Source organism: Cebus imitator, unplaced genomic scaffold (assembly GCF_001604975.1).
Source record: "Cebus imitator isolate Cc_AM_T3 unplaced genomic scaffold, Cebus_imitator-1.0 Scaffold51, whole genome shotgun sequence".
NCBI lineage: Eukaryota > Metazoa > Chordata > Mammalia > Primates > Cebidae > Cebus > Cebus imitator.
Genome location: NW_016107366.1, coordinates 10342073 through 10361224, shown reverse-complemented (window position 1 = coordinate 10361224; position 19152 = coordinate 10342073). Strand labels below are relative to the sequence as shown.

General features: G+C 53.6%; 2 protein-coding genes across 4 annotated transcripts in view; one reads left to right on the top strand and one right to left on the bottom strand.

Annotated features, from left to right (window-relative positions):
* Positions 1–1241, top strand: part of YARS1 (tyrosyl-tRNA synthetase 1) — a 42657-nt gene extending 41416 nt beyond the window's left edge. The window contains exon 13 of the mRNA XM_017527960.2: positions 354–1241. Within this exon, the coding sequence (XP_017383449.1) occupies positions 354–464 (111 nt within the window). The 3' untranslated portion in view covers positions 465–1241. The remainder of the gene's footprint in view (positions 1–353) is intronic.
* Positions 1242–1517: 276 nt separating this feature from the next.
* The window catches only part of KIAA1522 (KIAA1522 ortholog), a 33891-nt gene continuing 16256 nt past the window's right edge, over positions 1518–19152 (bottom strand). For 2 of the 3 annotated variants that reach the window (XM_017527956.2, XM_017527957.2), the window contains exons 2-7: positions 8257–8427; positions 8097–8152; positions 7396–7519; positions 6704–6817; positions 4039–6612; positions 1518–3633 (exon numbers count right to left, since the gene is read on the bottom strand). In XM_017527956.2, coding sequence (XP_017383445.1) covers positions 3611–3633; positions 4039–6612; positions 6704–6817; positions 7396–7519; positions 8097–8152; positions 8257–8427 — 3062 coding nt within the window. In that variant the 3' untranslated portion in view covers positions 1518–3610. Of the gene's footprint in view, positions 3634–4038; positions 6613–6703; positions 6818–7395; positions 7520–8096; positions 8153–8256; positions 8428–10389; positions 10586–19152 lie in introns of those variants that run through there. The other variant, XM_017527959.2, reaches the window with a different exon arrangement.

Genomic DNA, 19152 nt, shown 5'->3' with positions numbered 1-19152 from the left:
AAAAAAAAAAAAAAAAAAATTTCCCCATCTTCTTAAAACGTTGAAGGGGGTTGCACTGTATAGTATTCTAACATAATTATCAAAATCTAAACGCTTACTAGACATCAAGGTTATTCTGAGTTTTTCACTATTAGAATGATGTGACAGATGTCTGGGTACATAGGCCTTTGCACTTAGGATTATATTCTTAAACTTCCCTAAAATGAACTTACTTGAGTCAAAAATATGAACATGAAAGCTTTTGACAAGCATCTCTTAGAGAAGCTGAGCCAGCTTACCCTGCTGGTATATAAGAGTTTTCTTGTAGTCCCACCACCGTCATTAAAATCTTTTTTGTTATCTATCTTGTCCAGGCTGACTTTAAAATATCTGAGGAGTGCATCGCACAGTGGAAACAAACCAACTTCATTACCAAGCTGGGGTCCATTTCCTGTAAATCGCTGAAAGGGGGGAACATTAGCTAGCCAGCCCAGTGTCTTCCTCCCTTCTCCCACCACTGAGTCATCTGCTGTGTCTTCAATGTGCTCCATCCATCAGTCTGCTGATCTTGTGTCTTCAGTCTGCTCCATCCCTGTTTACCCATCTTTCAGGACACGTAAGCAGCGGGTTTGGACTCTTTATTAGGTGCAGAACTCAATAAGGGGCAGCTTACCCTCCCCAGAACCCAGGATCTTCCGGTCTGGCTACAGTGAGAGACTGACCCCTAACAAGGGCTGGGCAGCAGCAGGGAGTCCAGCCCTACCTTTTTCCCTTGAAGCTGACTTGAGAAATCTGTTTTCGATATAACTCATTTAAAAATTTATGCCACAGTCCTTGTAATTGGAAAAATATTGGTGCCCAGGTTTTCTTGGAGTTACCCCAGCAGCTTCACCTCTAGCTGGGATCTAGTACCCGGACTGGGCTAATTACAGCTTCTCCCCAACAGGAAATTGTGGGATTTGAAAAGGAAAGGGAAGGGAAAACAGAACCTAGTGGTCTACCAAGTGGTTGGCAGCTTTCCCGATGTCTTCTTAGCCTGAGGCTTGGCACTGGGGGGGCAGGGCCTACCCCAGGGCTCCTGGAATTTCCCTTGATCCAGCTAGGCTGGGACACTCCATAAACCAGCTGCATGCTGTTAGCATCAGGCAGAATGGGTGGCAGAGAGTGATTCTGTCTTTAGAGAGGGTAGGATACTTCATAAGGCCTCTCAGTCAAATCCCCATCACTGTCATAAATTCAAATAAAATGTCTGAACAAGGGTGTCTGGATGTGGCCTGTCTATGAGCTGGACCATCTCAGGAGAGAACACAAGTGTGAGGCAGCTGCTGGCCCCTCACCTAGCCTGGGGTTCCTTAACCCTGTAATGGGGACTTGGGTGGCGTAGGATGGACGAGACACCTTGACTGTCCCTTTGGCAGTAGTAAGCAGAAGAGGCCCACACTTGGGTCCAATGTGTGCAGGAGAAAACATTTTCCCTTCTAAATGTGGGCCCAGACCACTGCCCTGTCCCTCCCCCATTAAGCAACAGCAGCCACAGCCAAGTTTCAATCATTTAATTAACACCTTTAAATGAAACACAGTTTTTTTCATGTGTCTCACTCAGGCTTCAGGGCAGAGGGAATGGATTTTTTTATTTAGACATATCAAAGACTCAAAAATTTAAAGAAATATATATATGTATATATATACTTCTAACATTTTATGGAAATTAAAAATCAGAGGCTTTTGGTCTCCATTTGCTCTATGTCAAGCTTTTTTACCCCAGAGGACGAAGAAAGGTTGCCTCTTCTAGACCCTCCCTTCCCCTTTGTCCTCTGTCCCACCCAGCAGTGAAACAAGCTCAGAAGATCCTAACAGGATAGAGTTCCAGTAACGTTGGAGGAGGGGAGGGACAGACAGAAGTCAGGCTCCCTCCTGCCTCCAGCGGGTCCTAGTTTGCTGCCAGGGCCTGGTTTCATGCAGCTTTGACTCAGTCGTGGATCCTAGGGGGTGGGGTGGATCAGGAGCTCTGGGCAGAACAGTGCTCACTGATTATCCTCTTTCCCCAACTCAGTGGGCAGGCACAGCATACACCCAGCAGCACTCTCCACTGCCCACAAGCAAGGGAAGGACATTGTTTGATTAGCTACAGGGAGAAGACAGTAGTGACAAGCTGAAAAAGCCCTGGAGGGGGCCAGAGGAACCCGGCTCTCACCACATCCCCTCTGTTCCCAGCTATTGGTGAGCGGGGGTGGGGGGGTCATGTCAACCTCTCTCCCTAGTGGTGAAGCTAAAAGCAAGGTTCCTTGCCAGATTCAAGCCCAAGTCACTGTTGAGGAAAGAGGATCAAGAAAGAAGGGGTGGCCCTGAGGGGCAGCCACACTGCTGTGGAGCCACAGGGGCCAATGGGGAAGCCAGCTTGCCTAGACAGGTGGCACAGGCTGAAAATAGAAAGGTTAACATTCCTGGAGGAGAGTGTGGTAGGAGAGCCTGATACCTAGGGGACCACCACCCAGCCTGCCCTAGAGCACTGGATGCCCCTCACTGACTAGGGAAGATGAGTAAAATGCACCTGTGGCTTCCCATCCTTGTCACTCAGCGTCAGCTCCCCGCAGTGGAACCACATGTGCTGAAAGGCAGCTGCAGAAAGGACATGCACCGAAATGAGTAGAAAGGTCAGAGAATGAAGTCCAGAGGGCCAGGCCTGGGCCCACTGCCCAAGGAAGCGCTCCGCCACCAGGTGCTCCCTTCCATCCACCTTCTCGGTGCTTGCTCAGCCCAAAGGCTCCTGCCTCTGAAGTGCTGGGTGCCCAGCCACCCTAGCGTGCTCAAGTAGTCAAGGCGCAGGTGCTGGACACTGCCAAGTGCCCCAAGGCGACTCTACTGCTCTGCTCACCCATTTCTTTGGGCCCTGGCAGTCTCCTACTTGTCCCTGGCATGCAGCACCTGGCAAAACTGGAAGGCAGGGGGTTGGTTGGTGAGTTGAGGCACAGGAAGGCTAGTCCCCTCTGCACCTTTTGTGCTTTGGAATTCCACAGCCCCACCCCTGCCCCCAGCCTAGGGAAGCCTGTGGGAACATAATGACTTGACCACCTCCAAGAACCAAGAGGAGTAAACTGGATTGGGGAGGAGGGCACAGGCTGGTCCCAAGCTATGGGCTGGCTGCCGGGAATGGATTCCACTGCTATGTAAACAGGCCCTTGGAATGCGTCTTCCTGGGCCCTGGAGGATGGCCATGCAGCCACTTTCAAAAGTGCTTTGATTCTGGACTATAGTATGTGCATGGTTTGGACATGAAAAAAAATGAAACAAACTCAGGTAAGGTGTCCTGCTCCCAACTCTGAGGCCTCAGGGCCAGCAGGGGAAGCAGTCACCCTCTCCCACCAGCTACCTCCTTCAAAATGAGGCTAAGGCCAAGACTGAAGCGGCAGCTGCCGGAGGTGAACCCATTCGGGAAAAGGCATGAGCGCGGGATGATTCGGAGGACAGGAGCAACACCAGGCTTGCATAAGTATCGAAGGCCGTGGAGGTTAAGGCTGCAGGCGCCCTCTCTATTAGGTTGTGTCTGCTGTATCCTCGTCCTTGGAGCTGCTCGGGTCCCTGAGATTGTGTTTCTGGGATGGGTCAGCAGTGCCAGTGAGGTGCCTGGTGGTCAGGCCAGCTCCTTCTGTGAGTCTGGGGGAGAAAAAGAAGGGACACTTAGGAAGGGGCCTCCTGGCTTGGTTCTGGCACGAAGAGCCCAACAAGGAATACCCTCACCCAACCTTCTTAAACCTTTGACTTACTGTGCCTGAAGCACTGGGCTGGACACCTTACAAATGTTCTGACACTATAATAGGTGTCACTTCCCCACACTTTACAATGTAGCTAGGAAGGGTAGGGAAAGGGGTAAAGTCAGAATTCTAACACAGTAGGCCTGAAGCTCACACACCATTCTCCTCCTCTGGGGCCCAGCAAGGGTGACAGCTCACCCTTCCCACGCATCCTCAGACCAGAAAAGTTAAAGATCCAAGAGCAAACCCACCCCCACAGGTCTTCAGATTCCTGCTTTCCTGCATCAGCAATGGGACCCCACTGTACCTGAGCCTGGGAGGCCCATCTTCTCCTCTGGGCCCACCAGCTGCACGACACCTCCATTCTCTGCCAGCTCCCCCTTAGTCCTGTCCTGGGTGTGAGGGAGCCCGTTGGTGGGAGGAGCAGTAAGGGGCTCAGCTCGAGGGTAACTGGGGGAGGCGGGTGGAGGGACTGCCACAGACAGCTTGTGGGCCACAGGCGGGGGAGCCTTAGGTGACTTCTTTGGGGCCTGGGATGGCCGCTGTTCTGAGATGCTCCGGAGTTCGGCCACCAGATTCCGCTGGAGGTCAGCCTGGGTCTCAGGGGACACGGGCCGCTCCAGCTGCAGCTTCTTAGTGCCCTTGGAGAAGATGAAGCTGGCCATCAAGGCAGGGGACTGAGGAGGCCGTGGCTCTGCCTCAGGTGGTCCATTGGGCCGGGCACTTGAGAGGCCCTCGCTGGTGGCCAGGCTGGAGGCCTTGAGTCGGACGGCAGCATGGAGCCCTGAGGAGGGGGCAGGCACCGGGCTGGCCCGCCCTGACAGGGCCCTTCGTAGTGGCTTCTGGGGGGCCGATGGCCCCAGTGCCGGGTTGGGAGCCCCTGCTGGAGCACCCACGGAGCGCAGCCGCACCATCTGCAGGAGCGAGGGCGTGACCAGGAGCGCACCCGTGTCCTCCCTGGGAGGCCCACCACCCTTGCTGCTGCCCACTGGTTCCTTCTGAGGGAGCTTGGCCACAAGCCCTGGGGCAGAACTAGCAGGAGCTGGGGCTGGTGGAGCTAGGGCTGGTGGAGCTAGAGGAGGGTCTGAACTACCCGGTGGCTGACTCTGCGAAGCAGTAGCTGAGAACGAAGCAGCCGGGGAGCTGACAAGCTCTGGGGAGCCTGAAGGGCCTGCAGGCTCAGGGCCAGCCACAGAGAAAAAGGCCTCCTCCGGTGGAGGGAAGTCAGCCATGGACAGGTCCTGCTCCTCAGGGTTAGGGGGTGGAGGTGGGGGCCAGTTGGGATCTTGGAGGGGCTCCTCAGCAGTCTCTGGAACAGACGGCACCTCCACAACCACCTCTGGCTTCTTAGTGGGTGGTGGGGGTGGATGATAAGATGGGGGTGGGGACGGTGGGGGCGACTGGTCTTTGGAGACGATGGGAGACTCCTGCAGTGGGGTCAAGGATGTCTGGGGAATGGAAGGGGACTGAGGACTGGCATCAGTGGTAGAGACAGGCGCAGTAACTGCAGCAGGAGTAGCCGGAGCAGGGGCAGCTAGGTTGGGGTTCTTGAGCTTGGAGGGAGGTGGGGAGAAGGGGGCAGGCACCTTAGGGTGAGGAGGTATGACAAACCTGTCACCCAGGGGGGTCAACATCTGTGGCCCAGAGCGGTCTGAGGGGGCTGGGTCAGAGGAGGAGGAACACAGAGACGTGAGAGAAGAGGACACGGAGGCCCCAGGGGAGCGAAGCGACGTGACACGCTCTGGCTTAGGGGGCTGGGCCTTGCCTGGCGAAGCAGGGGCACCTGCCAGGCCCTTGGGAGGGAGGGTGGGAGTACCACTTTGGCTAGAGTATCCACTGGAGGGTGAAAGCGTCCGTTCTGGGGAGCGTAGGGGGCACCGGGAGCCACCTGGAGACAAGCAGGCCACCCAGCTGTTCGCTGGGTTGGATGGACAGGGTGCTGCCCCCACCCCTTCTGAGCCACCAGTGGTGGGTGGCCGAGGCAGCTGGGGCTGCTGCTTACGCTCAGGCTTTGGGGGCAACCCTAAGGGCCCGTCAGGCATGGCTAAGCCCCGCTGATGGAGGGAGTGGGTCCGGCGGGGAGGGGGTGGAGGCCGCTTCAGCTTACGTAGGGACACACTCCGGCCGGACAACTGCCCACTGCTCCGAATGCTGAGTGTGTCTGAGGCCTCGGCAGTGCTGCCCCCACTGGGGGAGCCCCTCCCACTGCCTCCCTGGGGAGGGGGTGCCACACTACTGCTAGCCACAGAGCCCTCCAGCTGGCCCTCAGAGCCACCCTTAGAAGAGAGGGTGGAACCATCAGACACAATGGTGTCAGAGGATTGAGAGTGGCTCCAGGTGTCACTGGAGGAGGAAGGGTGGCGGCTGCGGGGCGGTGGGCTGGAGACCGAGGAGAAGCGCCCCAGCGAGCGGACGGAGGCCGGGCTGGCTGAGTGCAGGCTGCAGCGGCTTAGTGTGCGCAGGCTGCAGCGGCCCAGGGCCACCACGTCCACTGTGGGTGGCAGCACGGCATGTGGTATCAGCTTCGACAGGTAGGTGGCCTGGGGGGAGATGGACATGGCCGGGCTCAGGGGCTCTGCAGGCCCTGCCCCTCCTGTCAGTCCAGGCACTGCTAGGGACATGGGCCGGGTCAATGGTGGGGGCCGGGCGCCTGTGGACCGGCCAACAAAGGTGTCATCCCGGTAGACACGGTCAATGTGGCGTTGCAGCATGGCCTCTGTCTCAGCGCCAGCCTCTGCTTCCGCCTCCAGCGCCTGCAGGGACACCCGGGCCCCCATCCCTGTGGTGCCTTGGGGGCGGCCATCCACCGTGGGGATGCGCACAGCATCCCTCACACCAGGAGGCCGGGGCGTGCTTGGTGCTTCATGCTCATTCCGCAGGCCTGGAAGGGATGGGGAAGAGGTGGGGTCAGCAGAGAGGGGTTGACCAAGGCTCCCCACCCACCACCACTGCCCTCCTATCCCAGGGCTCACCAAGCTCCTTCTGCACATGCTGCGGGAGTCCCAGCACAGTGCTCCGCCGCTCCCGCCGCCGCCGCCCTGACTTTCCGGATTTGGGAAATGAGTCATGGGGTCGGAAGGTGGAGCCTGGGGGCCAGTCCAGGGGGAGAAAAACTGTTAGAGCAAAAGGACTCAGGGCACTTTCTGCAGGGCACTACTTCTGTAATAAGAGCTCTGCGAGAAATGGTTTCTGCAGTCAAGTAGGTAAGGGCAAGGTTAGGTTAAACAAAGCTAGAGGCTTCTTTTCCGTAAGACTTTTGGAAGGCTGTTAAGTGAACAACGGTAATTTCCCTTTAGTGATAGCTTATTATTTAGTGAACATATTATTATGTGTTAGTTGGCATGCTAAACATTTGGCATTCATTCCAATAAGGTACTTATCCTCATTTTTATAAAACATCAAACAGAAGTTCAAAGAGGTTAAGGGTTTTCCCAAGGTCATACAACTCGCAAGTAGTTATACTAGGCCCCCAAGAGTTAAGATTTTCTAACTCTTAACTGCTTTATAGTCAGTGTATATCATGAAAGTGCAAGAGGACACAGGGTACTGTGTTTTCTGAATTCACTGAATCAAAGAGCCTGGCGAAACAGCGGATAAGGAGGAAAAAAACAGAAGCTGGGACCCTACAGTGCCCACCGTCCCTCTCCCCTCCCCATGAATCCACCTTTGCGCTGGATCATCTCCGAGCGAATGGAGAGCGCGTCCTCTGCTGTGGAGCTCTCAGCCAAGTAGGATGTGGTCTGGCTGCAGAAGGAGATGTTGTCTTCATCTGGCCCTGTCCGGGAGGACTATCAGGGAAGAAGAAGATCAGGCCCTGATCCAGGTGGGGTGGGGCTGCCTCTTCAGGGCTCCCACTGGAACGTTTTGGTTTTTATTTTTGTTTTGAGATGGAGGCTCACTCTGTTGCCCAGGTGGAACTGCAGTGGTGCAATCTTGGCATACTGCAACCTCCGCCTCCCAAGTTCAAGCAATTCTCCTGCCTCAGCCTCTGAAGGAGCTGGGATTATAGGTACCTCCCACCATATCTGGCTAATTTTTGTATCTTTGGTTCAGATGGGATTTTACCATTTTGGCCAGGCTGGTCTTGAACTCCTGACCTCAAGTGATACGTCTGCCTCAGCCTCCCAAAGTGCTGGGATCACAGGTGTGAGCCACTGCGCCCAGCCTCCCACTAGAACTTTTGACTCACAGATCCCCTCCAGCATCACCTAGCACTGAGTAACCTTGGACTAACCCTCAGGGGTCATTTAGCATAGCCCTTTGTGATAGAGGAAGGAAACTGAGACCCAGAAAGGTTCTAAGACATCCTTGCCATAAGTTAAGCAGGGAGAGAAGAGTCAGGAATGAGCTGAAGGCAGGGCTCACCTGGATGCTCTGGGTGTCTCCATGGTCCCAGCCACCCTTATTCAGTTTCTGTTTCTCTGGAAAATACCAGAAGGGTATGTTGGGTTACGCCCCTGACCTTGAGAGCTGAGAGAGCAGCACTGGAGGGAGGAGAGGGGAGGGGAGTTGAAGGGAAGGTTACCTTGGTGTTGGAGGGAGCGGAGCCCCTCCTGGGCCTGCGTGTGCAGCTCTTCCAGGTGTGGGGGTCGTCCACTGGGGAAGAAGACATTGTCCTGGTGCTCATCCACTGTAGACCCTGGCCCCTGGCTGTGCCCTACACTTAGACGTTTGTCATTCTCAGCCTTGGCAGAGCCTAGTTGGAGAGAGGAGGCAGGGAAATGAGGTGAAGACATCTGGGCCCTGGGGATGCACAGGTATCACGGCAAGGGCATCCATGGTCCCCAGACTACGCACGACCCTTGCATACACAAACAATGCCCCCTTCCCCCAGTCTGGACACATAACCCACAGTTCTGGAGTATGCACTCAACACACACAGTCCCCATTATACATAAACTACACCCCAGTGTACATATATCTGAGTACCCACACCACAGAAAGGGCCCCATATAAGGCACCACACGCAGGGCACGCAGGTACACAGGTCTATTGAGTATGTATACAGCACCCACAGACATCATTCACGTATATAAAAAAAGAGCATCCGAGTATAAACACACATAGGTACACACTGAGCACATCCAGCCCGCACGTAAACATACAACACCCACAGTCCCTGCTCTGTATATAAACAAACAGTAACCAAGTATATATACAACTGTGTACTCACACATCACTCAGGGTCCCACAAAAGACATCCCCAGCATACACATAGCCCATAGCAAATACATTGCTCTCACCTCCATACCCAAAACCCCACTTCACAGGAAAACAAACCACCCTTTTCATGCAACCCTTTGGCCCAGGTCTAGGAAAAAGATACCATGAAAAATTAGGAAGGCAAGGGAGCTGGCAGGAGTTACAGCCAGATTCCCAGAAAATCCTAGGTGGTGGGGAAGGGGGATGCAGACCAAGGAGATGGCCTCCTGAGTCCCCTACTCACCCATGTGGCTGCCCCTTAATGGAAGGATGGGCAGGGGAGGGGAGAAGAAAGACACAGGCCCCTCCAACTCCCCAAGGGAGCTCCAGTCTCTCTTGGGGAAAAAGTCCCAGGTATCCCCCACTCCTGGAGGCCCTGGCCCTGGCCCCTGTAGCAGAGGAGCCAGGGATCCATTACAAAGGATCCTGTTACAAGCCCCGCCCATAGAGGGGATGGCCATCTAATCCTGGGGATGGGGGACTGTGTCAGCACTTTGCAGCCCCAGCCCCGCTTTAAATGAAACCTACAACATAAGCAATAGCGCTGGGAGGGTCATGTGACCTTGGTAGCACCTTATAAAGGGACAGGAACAAAACAAGCCCTTTAAAGGGCCATGCCCCAGGAGCAGGGTCTTCAGTTCAGAAACCTGCCTTTCTTCCTCCCTCAGCCCATTTGTCAACAGCCAGAGCTCCTGCCCCAGGGAGTCTGCAGGAATCCCACAGGTCAGAGCCAGGAGGCCCCCAACAGATCCGACCAGACCAGCGCACTAGATCCCCAGAGTTTACCAGTGGAGAAGGGGCTCAAAGGGGAAAGGCCTTGCCTAAGGTCACCCAGCAACAGGAGTCAGGCAGACCCTGGACTCAACTCCGGGTTCCCAGAGGAGACTCCTGGATCACACTCAGACTGGGGGTCCCCGACCCTCAAAAGTCCAATAAACTCTGGCCCCTATGTCTTAATCCAGGTCTGAAAGCCCAATTCCTAGGAGAAGGAAGGAGGAACAGGCCCCTCCCTCCAAAACTTCTCCATTCTCAGGCTTCTAGGCAGGATTTCACTGAGCAGGCTCCCCAACTTCCAGTGGCACTACTTTCCTCTCTTCTGGGCTCCCCACGTCCTGTCCTCCCTTGCACACTAGGAAAGGCTAGTACATCTTGAATGGGAGGCTATACCCAGTAAAGTGTGGGCACCCCGGCAGGGAGGCAAGTTTCGAGGGAGGGCTGCAGGCTTCAAGGTCAGACACCTGGATCCATCCTCCCACGCCAGAAGCAGGGCCCAGACAAAGGCAGCAACAAAGCGACTGGACAAAAGCACAGCCGGAAGGGAGACTCTGGCCTCATTACCAGCCTCCAGCCCCCATCCCATTACTCTTGCCCAGCCTTGATCCCCCAGTCTACGTAAGGGTCTGGCAAAGGGTGGCTTCGAGCATCCCTCCCCTCCCCCCAAGCCACACCCACTCACCCTTCTTCTTAAACAGCCCTAGAAGCACCGGAAGGTGGCGGCCCAGGAACACCACCATGACTGCGGGCGCCACTCGGGACGTTCCCTATCCTACCCAGCCTCTCCGGAGCAGAGTGCGGGGTGTGCCTTCACTGTAACCCAGCACTATGGGGATGCGAGCCCTCCCGCCCGGCTGCAGAGCGCCGGCTCCAGGCAGAGGAGGGGGAGGGGCTGATCTCCAGGTCCTCCTCCCACCTTCGCTACTGATCCCGCCCATCTGCTGACCCCGCCCCTCAAGTGGGGTGCAGGGGCACAGAAAGGAAACTGAGGCCAGGAGTCCGTGGGTGATCTGCTCCAGCAGAGTATGACTAGGGGGACCAAAGATACTCAATCCAGTAGCGGATCACTCACCCTGCCCCCAAGTCCAGAGCTAAGGCAGGGGTCCCTGCTGCCAGATGGTAGGTGGAGGGGCCACCAGACTAGACTTGGCAGGGTGCCCACCCCCAAGCCTACTGGCTGGCCAGGGTAATTCCCTGGGGAAAGAGCTCAGAGCATGCAGCAGCCAGGCAAGCAGGAGCCCAGGGCTACTTGTGGGATGGCAAGGCTATGGGCAGAGCCCCCCAGAGGGGCAGGGGCCAGTACCAGGACACAGTCCTGGGAAGCCAGGGAGATGCCCAGAGCATAACCACAGTGTCTGGCAGTACAGCCCCTCATACATATGTTCAGCCCCACACTTTCCAAAGGACTTTCTTCCCACTGACAATGTGACATCAGAAGCCCAGAGAAGCACAGTGAACTCTCCAAGATCACACTTAATCTTGCAAAGCTGGACTTCAAAGCAGACCTCCTTCTCCCCTAGCCTGGGATTCTTCACATGGGCCCCAGTCTGTCAGTGATTCTGTCCTGGATCACCAGGCAGAGAACAGAATTAGCCAAGAAACAGCCCATAGGTGAAGGCAGTAAAAAAAGGAGAGGAAGTGGAGAAGTACTGGGAAGGAAGTCAAGTCCAGGTTCAAATCCAGCTCCATCACACAAGTCATGATCTCATATGAAAACAAGGCCAATAACTCCTCTTTATAAGATTGTTGTGGCTCACACCTGTAATCCCAGCAATTTGGGAGGCCCAGGCGGGCGGATCAGCTGAGGTCAGGAGTTCAAGACCAGCCTGGCCAACATGGTGAAACCCCGTCTCTACTAAAAATACAAAAATTAGCCTGGCGTGATGGCAGCCTCCTGTAATCCCAGCTACTTGGGAGGCTAGACAAGAGAATCACTTGAACTGGGGAGATGGAAGTTGCAGTGAGCCAAGATCGCACCACTGCACTCCATGAGTGACAGAGCAAGACTCTTTCCCCCTCAAAAAAAAAAAATTAGCTGGGTGTGGTGGTGCATGGCTATAATCCCAGCTACTTCGGAGGCTGAGGCAGGAGAATCTCTTGAACCCAGGAGCCAGAGGCTGCAGTAAACTAAGATCCCACCACTGCACACCAGTCTGGGTGACAGAACAAGACTCCATCTCAAAAAGAAAAAAAAGAAAAAAAAAAGGATTGTTACATCCATTCGTTTATCAGCAAACATTTATCAACCTAGTACTAGGGACTATCATTAATGGAGAACTTCTTTATCTTGTTCACCAGTTTATCCCCAGAGTATAAATCAGTGCCTGAAACATGCTATGAGTTGAGTTCAATAAATATTTGATGAATACATGGATGAGGTAAACTAACAATGTAATTTTGGGTAGTGAAGACTGCAGAGCTGTGACAGGAAGGTTTGGTGGGGCCAGTGTGGAGAGTGGTTTAGTTAGGTTGTCAAGAAAAGCGCTTTGGCCAGGCACTATGGCTCACACCTGTAATCCCAGCACTCTGGGAGGCCAAGGTGGGTGGATCACCTGAGGTCAGGAGTTCGAAACCAGGCTGGCCAACATAGTGAAACCCATTTCTACTAAAAATACAAAAAATTAGCTGGGAGTGGTGGAGCATGCCTGTAATCCCAGCAACGTGGGAGACTGAGGAAGGAGAATTGCTTGAACCTGGCAGGCAGAGGTTGCAGTGAGCTGAGATCACACCATTTGCACTCCAGCCTGGGCAACAAGAGTGAAACTTCATCTCATAAAAAAAAAAAAAAGAAAGAAAGAAAGAAAAAAGAAAAGCCCCTCTAAGAAAAGAACAGGCTAGGCACGGTGGCTCACACCTGTAATCCCAGTACTAGGAGAGGCCAAGGCAGAAGGTTGGCCTGTGGTTAGAAGTTGAAGATCAGTCTGGGCAACATGGCAAGACCCCATCTCTACAAAAATTTTTAAAAATTAGCCAGGCGTGGTACACACACCTGGGGCCCCAACTACTTGGGAGACTAAGACAGGAGGACTGTTTGAGCTTGAGAGCTCGAGGCTGCAGTGAGCCATGTTTGAACCACTGCACTCCAGCCTGGGTGACAGAGAGAGACCCTGTCTTTAAAAATTAAAATCGGTCAAGTGTAGTAGCTCACACCTGTAATCCCAGCACTTTGGGAGGCTGAGGCAGGCGGATCACCTGAGGTCAGGAGTATGAGACCACCCTGGCCAACATGATGAAACTCAGTCTCTACTAAAAATACAAAAAAAAAAAAAAAAAAAAAATTAGCCAGGCATGGTGGTGCACACCTGTAATTATAGCTACTCAGGAGGCTGAGGCAGGAGAATCGCCTGAACCTGGAGGCAGAGGTTGCAGTAAGCCGAGATCCCACCACTGCACTCCAGCCTAGGCAACAGAGATTCTGTCTTAAAAATAAATTAAAAATAAAATAAAATAGGCTGGGTGTGGTGGATCACGCCTGTAACCCAGCACTTTGGGAGGCTGAGGCAGGAAGATCATTTGAGGTCAGAAGTTCAAGACCAGCCTGATCAACATGGTAAAATCCCGTCTCTACTAAAACTACAAAACTGAGCCAGGCGTGATGGCATGTGCCTATAGTCCCAGCAACTAGGCAGGCAGAGGTGAGAGAATCGCTTGAACCTGGGAGGCAGAAGTTGCAGTGAGCCAAGATCACGCCATTGTACACCAGCCTGGGTGACGGAGCGAGACTGTCTCAAAGAATATGTATATACATTCCAGCCTGGCACGGTGGCTCACACCTGTAATCCTAGCACTTTGGGAGGCTGAGGGAGGTAGATTACGTGAGGTCAAGAGTTCAAGACCAGCCTGGCCAACATGGCAGGTAGATCACATGAGGTCAAGAGTTTGAGACCAGCCTGGCCAACATGGCAAACTCTGCTAAAAAAAAATACAAAACGGCCAAGCGTGGTGGCTCACCCCTATAATCCCAGCACTTTGGGAGGCCAAGGTGGGCAGATAAAGAGGTCAGGAGTTCAAGACCAGCCTGGTCAACTTAGTGAAACCCTGTCTCTACTTAAAATACAAAATTAGCCGGGCATAGTGGTGCATGCCTGTAATCCTAGCTACTCAGGAGGCTGAGGCGGAGAATTGCTTGAACCCGGGAGGCGGAGGCGGAGGCTACGGTGAGCCGAGATGACAGCATTGCACTCCAGCCTGGGCAACAAAAGCAAAACTCCACCACAAAAAAAAAAAAAAGATTCCCTGGGAGGCTGAAGCAGGAGGATCTCTTGAGCCCAGGAGTTCAAGGTTATAGTGAGCTATAATCGTGCCACTGCACTACAGCCTGGGCAACACAGTAAGTCCCTGTCCCTAAAAAAAAAAAAAAATTAAATTAAAATAAAGCTTAAAAAAAAAAAGATTCCCCTAGTAACTCTATAAAGCATAGCAGAGACTGCAAAAGACAGTCTGTGAACTATATATGTGTATCTGTGCAGGAGCCCACCAGCCGTGCCTGAGGACACCCCTCTGTCATAGGCGCCTTTCTCTCTGAGTCCGTAGGGAACTAAAAATTCACAGCAGCTCCCAAGTGACACGACCCCCCTGCAGCTCCTTCCCCATTTGCTGCCACCCTAGCACTGGCCTCTCAAAGACTACTCAAGCACAAGCTGAGCCTGTGCTCTCCAGAGAACAAACATTTGTGGAGCTGAATAGTCACATCTACAAATCATTGAGATCTAAACAACAATCCTAAGAAGTAGACACTTTTATTCCCATTTTATAGATGAGGAAATGGAGGCCAGAGGGAGCAAGCATCATAAAGCTGCCTTCCCTACCCTTCACGGTATAATTGGCAAAGCAGTATTCTGCCTCAGAACAACTTGAATCCAAAAGCCATGTTCTGTGCACTTTGCCAGCTACAAACCTGATCTCCCCTCTGAAGAAGGGTCATGGGACCCCATCATTCCTACAAATTGGAGCTTTCTTGACCACCTACTGTCCTCACTCTTGCCCTCCTAAGTCAGACCCACCCACCCACCCTTCTTATCAGTCTCACACAAACAGAAAAGACCAGTAGACCAACATTTGCAGGGTAATTCATGCCAGGCACCATGCCAGGTCCCGGCGGAAGGCAAAACACAGTCTCTGTCCTCATGGATCTTACAAAACCTCTTCGAGGCAGGTACTGGAGGGTAATTTTCTAGTAACTGATCACAAGCTTGTGAAGCTCAGAGAGCCATGTGACTTCCCGAGCTCTGGCTGGCTCTAAAACTGGAGCCTTTCACCACACAGGACAGTCATCCTCAGCTACCCTCTAACCAGGGAAACTAAGGGCTGAGCTCCTGCCAAGATAGGGGTGGGGGAACATCAGCTCATCAAGGTCCCAGGCCCACAGCTGGCAGGCAGGGCCACAGCTGCAAATTCCCGGAGATCGAAGGGCTTAACACTTGATAACATCTGGTTGCCCCAGCAACACCCCTCCCCTTACCCACCCACAGTCAGAGCCCGCAGCCTCTCGGAGCCACCCCAGGTCTATCTATACACCTGTGGCTTGCTTAGGGAGGGGCTCAGCAACCTGAGTCCCAGGTGACAGGGAGGGGTACTTCACAAAAAAACTAAGGTCCAGAGAGTGGAAGGACCTTGCCCACAGCCACGCTTAAGAGTCTTTGTTCCAGGGCTTTCTGCCCTGATAGTAGAGAGGTACAGCCTAGGGCTGAGGCCATGAGGGAAGCACCCCACACTGCCTCCCCATCCCCAACCTGCCTGGGGGAGGAGGCTTCCTGGATCTGAGAAGACACCTTGTTCCTGGCCACGCCCCCAGCACGCCGGGAGGCACATTGCACGTTCCTCAACTCAGAGACAGTTTACCAGGGCAGGGACTCGGGCAGCGTCCCACTGGGGCCACCTCCACAGGTGGGTACTCTCAAAACCACACCCACAAAGCACACCTAAGCCACCCTGGTCCCTGCCTTCCTCACCCGTGACCGGCTGCACAGACTCACAAGGGCCTGCCAAGGGGCTGTCTGTACAGAAAACAGGTGTGTGTGGCCCCTACTCAGGGGCTTTCCTGAGCCTGGGGAAAGAGAAGAAAGGCGGGAGCCCCTGCCTCCCAAGGCCACGCGCATGCGCATGCACTGTCTTGGCAACATCCTCCATGGGGTGAGGCCTCAACCTGCCCCATTCCAGAGCAAGGGGCGGGGGTGGTGGCGCGCCCACAGCCAGGCAGGCCTGACTCAGGGGAGAGGAATGAGGGGGGAGGGCACAACTGTCCAGGTGGCCTTGCTCAGGAGGCTGAACCCTCCAAAGCCAACCCAGCCTCCAACTCCCTACTCCTGTCTGAACTACCCCTGGCCAGCCCATGAGCTAGAATTCTGGGTGTTCAGAGGCCCTTAGCCTCAACCCCTCACCATACAGTTGGACAAACGAAGGCCCTCCCCCCACCCCATTACACATTCTAGAAGCAGAGCCCGAACCCAGAGTGTTTGTAGATTTTATCTCCAAAGAGGCAAAACAAAGGAAAACGAGCATAACAAACTTTCAGGTGGAGGCCCTTCACAGTTCTCAAAACACTGTCTCTTCTACTGTCTCGAAGAACACCTAACAGAAAAGCTAAAAGGCAGGAGTGGTTTCCTTTTTACAAGTGAGCACTAGGAGGCTCAAGGGAAAGTGACTAATTTGCTCAAGGTCACCCAGCCAGGGAGTGGCAGATCTCAGATTTGAACCTGGGTCTCACTCCAACAACCTTAGTGATCCTAAGTCTGAGAAAGTTAATAGGTAAGGAGGGTCGAGGTTGCGGGGGGACAGCCTCAATCTCTGCCCAAAGAAAAGCGGGGGCTCTGCACCCAACCTGTGCAGGAATCCCCCTCCTTCCTTCCCTTGGTGTCCAGCCCCACCCCAGCGGGGGAAGAGCAGACAGGCCGGTTCTAAGGTAAATAATGGGGGGCAGGGAGTGCCCAGAGCAGGGAGGGGAGGAGCCCATCCCACGGGGTGCCCTGGGGGAACAGGCATTAGTGCAGGGAGGAATTAGCTATAATAATATTAATAAATATCCTAATGAGTTTCTGGGCCAGTATTTGCTCCCAGCAATGACATAATAATCCCTTTCTGCCAAGGTACAATTCTAGCTTTCCATAGCCCTTTTCTTAGTTGCTTCAAGGCATGATTATCCCCATCTATGGATGCCAGAGAGGCAGCCACCAGAGGAAGGAGAAGAAAGAGCTGGGAATCAGGAGGTCTGGATTTCAGGCCTTGGATAAATGAATGGCCTCTCTGGGCCTCAGTCTCCTCATCTGTAAGGTGGGACTAATACTCACCTCACAGTGCCTGGGAACCTTAAAGAAAACCACACAATCCAGCGTAAACCCTGACCCCAAGGGTGGGAAACTTGCCCAAGGTCACACTGCTAGTAATGGCCGAGGCAGGATATGAGCCCAACTCTGACTGGCTGCAAAATCATATTCTCCCCATGTCAGTAGCAGCCTCCTCTCCACCCACTCCAGCTCTCTTCAAATCTCAAGTAGAGTTAAGGGCCATTAAGATAAGTCTGATAAGGAACACTTGACATCAGCTCCCTAGCTCTTTTTAGTGACACCCCTCTCTGGCAGCCCTAACTCCTCAGTTTGGGAGGAAAGGGAATTCCACGCCCAGAGCAGATCTCACTGCTCCCTAGGAGTCCTAGGTTGGAGCTTTCATTTCCCTTGAATTGCAGCATGATCCTGAGCCAGGCACTGTGTTTTTCTGGGCCTCAGTTTCTTCATCTGGGATGTGGGAGGGTTGAAGAGATGATCTCCAAAGAGCCCTCACTATGGAGGACGCTGCCCCTGGAAGGAACAAGGTCAGTGGTTCCGCTTTGAGTCAAGGCCTGGGACAGCAAGGAGATTCACTTATCTCAGATCCTTCAGATCAGAGAGAGCTGGACCAGCCTCTTATCTAGAAGCCCAGGGCTCCCACAAACAAGTCACTCAAGCAGTTGGTCACAATTCTCCCCCCAAGAAAGGGGAGGAGACGGGGGGAAATGAAGGAGAGAGCCTTCTCCAGCTGTGGAGCCTACCAAAGACCCTGGACTCCAAAAGTTAAACCTCCAAGTCTACAGGCAGTGGGAGGGATGAAAAGAATTCCAGATGGTCTGACTCCAGCAGTCCCTTCCCTCAGTCTCCCCATGTGCACAATGGGAACAATAAATCCAACCAGAAGGAGGGCCATGTCTGTGAGCTTGACCATGCAAAATGAATGGGAAGAGGAAGAGGACGGGCTTCCTGGGCTCCCAATTCACATCCACCACCATTCCCGACCTGCCCAGGACCAAGTGCCCAGCTAGCCTGGGAAGGGGAGAGTTGGGTGGATCCCTGAGTGCCAAGGCCAAACAATCCCGGCAGGTTACAGTGTCTTTCCAGCAGTCAGGAGGCCTTACCTCATACACCTTCACCCTTCTCTACCTTCCAAGAGCATTTGATCTGAGGGATCAATTCTTCCTTGAGTCTTGATTTCCCCTTCCCACCTGCTCCCTCTCTAAGCCCTTGGAGGCTTTAATGCTTAGTCCTCAACCCCTAATCCTCCCCACAGTGCTTCCTCCACTAGTCCTCTCTACATAGTCCAAATCCCCTGGGCTGTAGGCTTTCTTTGCCCAGGGGACCTGCAAGCATCTCCATCATAAGATGACACCCATCTCTTCCTAAATGTGACAGGCTTGAGTTTGAATCCAGATTCAGCCATCTCCTTGCTGTGTGGCCTTGGGAGAGTGACTTCACTTCTCTGAGCTCCAGCTTCCTCATCTCTAAAATGGGAGAACAGCCAGTCAAAGGACAAATGAATTAACTCATGTAAAGAGGCAGCACAGGACCCTATTTTTATCTCTGTTAGCATCTCCCAGGCAAGCAGCCTCAAGCACAGAAGCCCACTCAGCTCCCTCTGGCCCTTACTCTCAACATCAGGTTAATCCCAGGTCCCATCAATTTTGCCACTTCCTCCAAAGTGTCTCTGCCGCTGCCACTCTTCTCCACTCCCACAGCCCCCACCCTGTCCCCAGCCCTCACCACATCACCTCTCCCCTGGATTACTGCAACAGTCTCTGAACCTCCACTCTCACCACCCCACCCACCCCCAACCTGTCCTGCCTGCACCTGCCCCCACCCTAGAGCCATCTTCCTAACACACCACTTTTGTAGGCTCCTCCCTTGCTCAAGCACCTTCACTGGCTCCCTATGGCCTGCAGACTCCAGTCCTCTCTGCCTGCCTTGTATTCTCTCCTTCCTCCTCTCACAGACTGATGAAATGGACAAGTACTCAAGCTCCAATCCCCACCTGGGCCTGTCACAGCAGAGGCTGAGGCCGAAGATGACTTAGGATCTCAGCACAAGTAAAACCAAAGGTACTGAGGTTTACATTCGTAATGGAACCTCAAGAGAAGGACCCTTAACTACTTTTCCCTTCCACCTCCATGCTCAGTCTCAACTCCATAGCTTTTTTTTTTTTT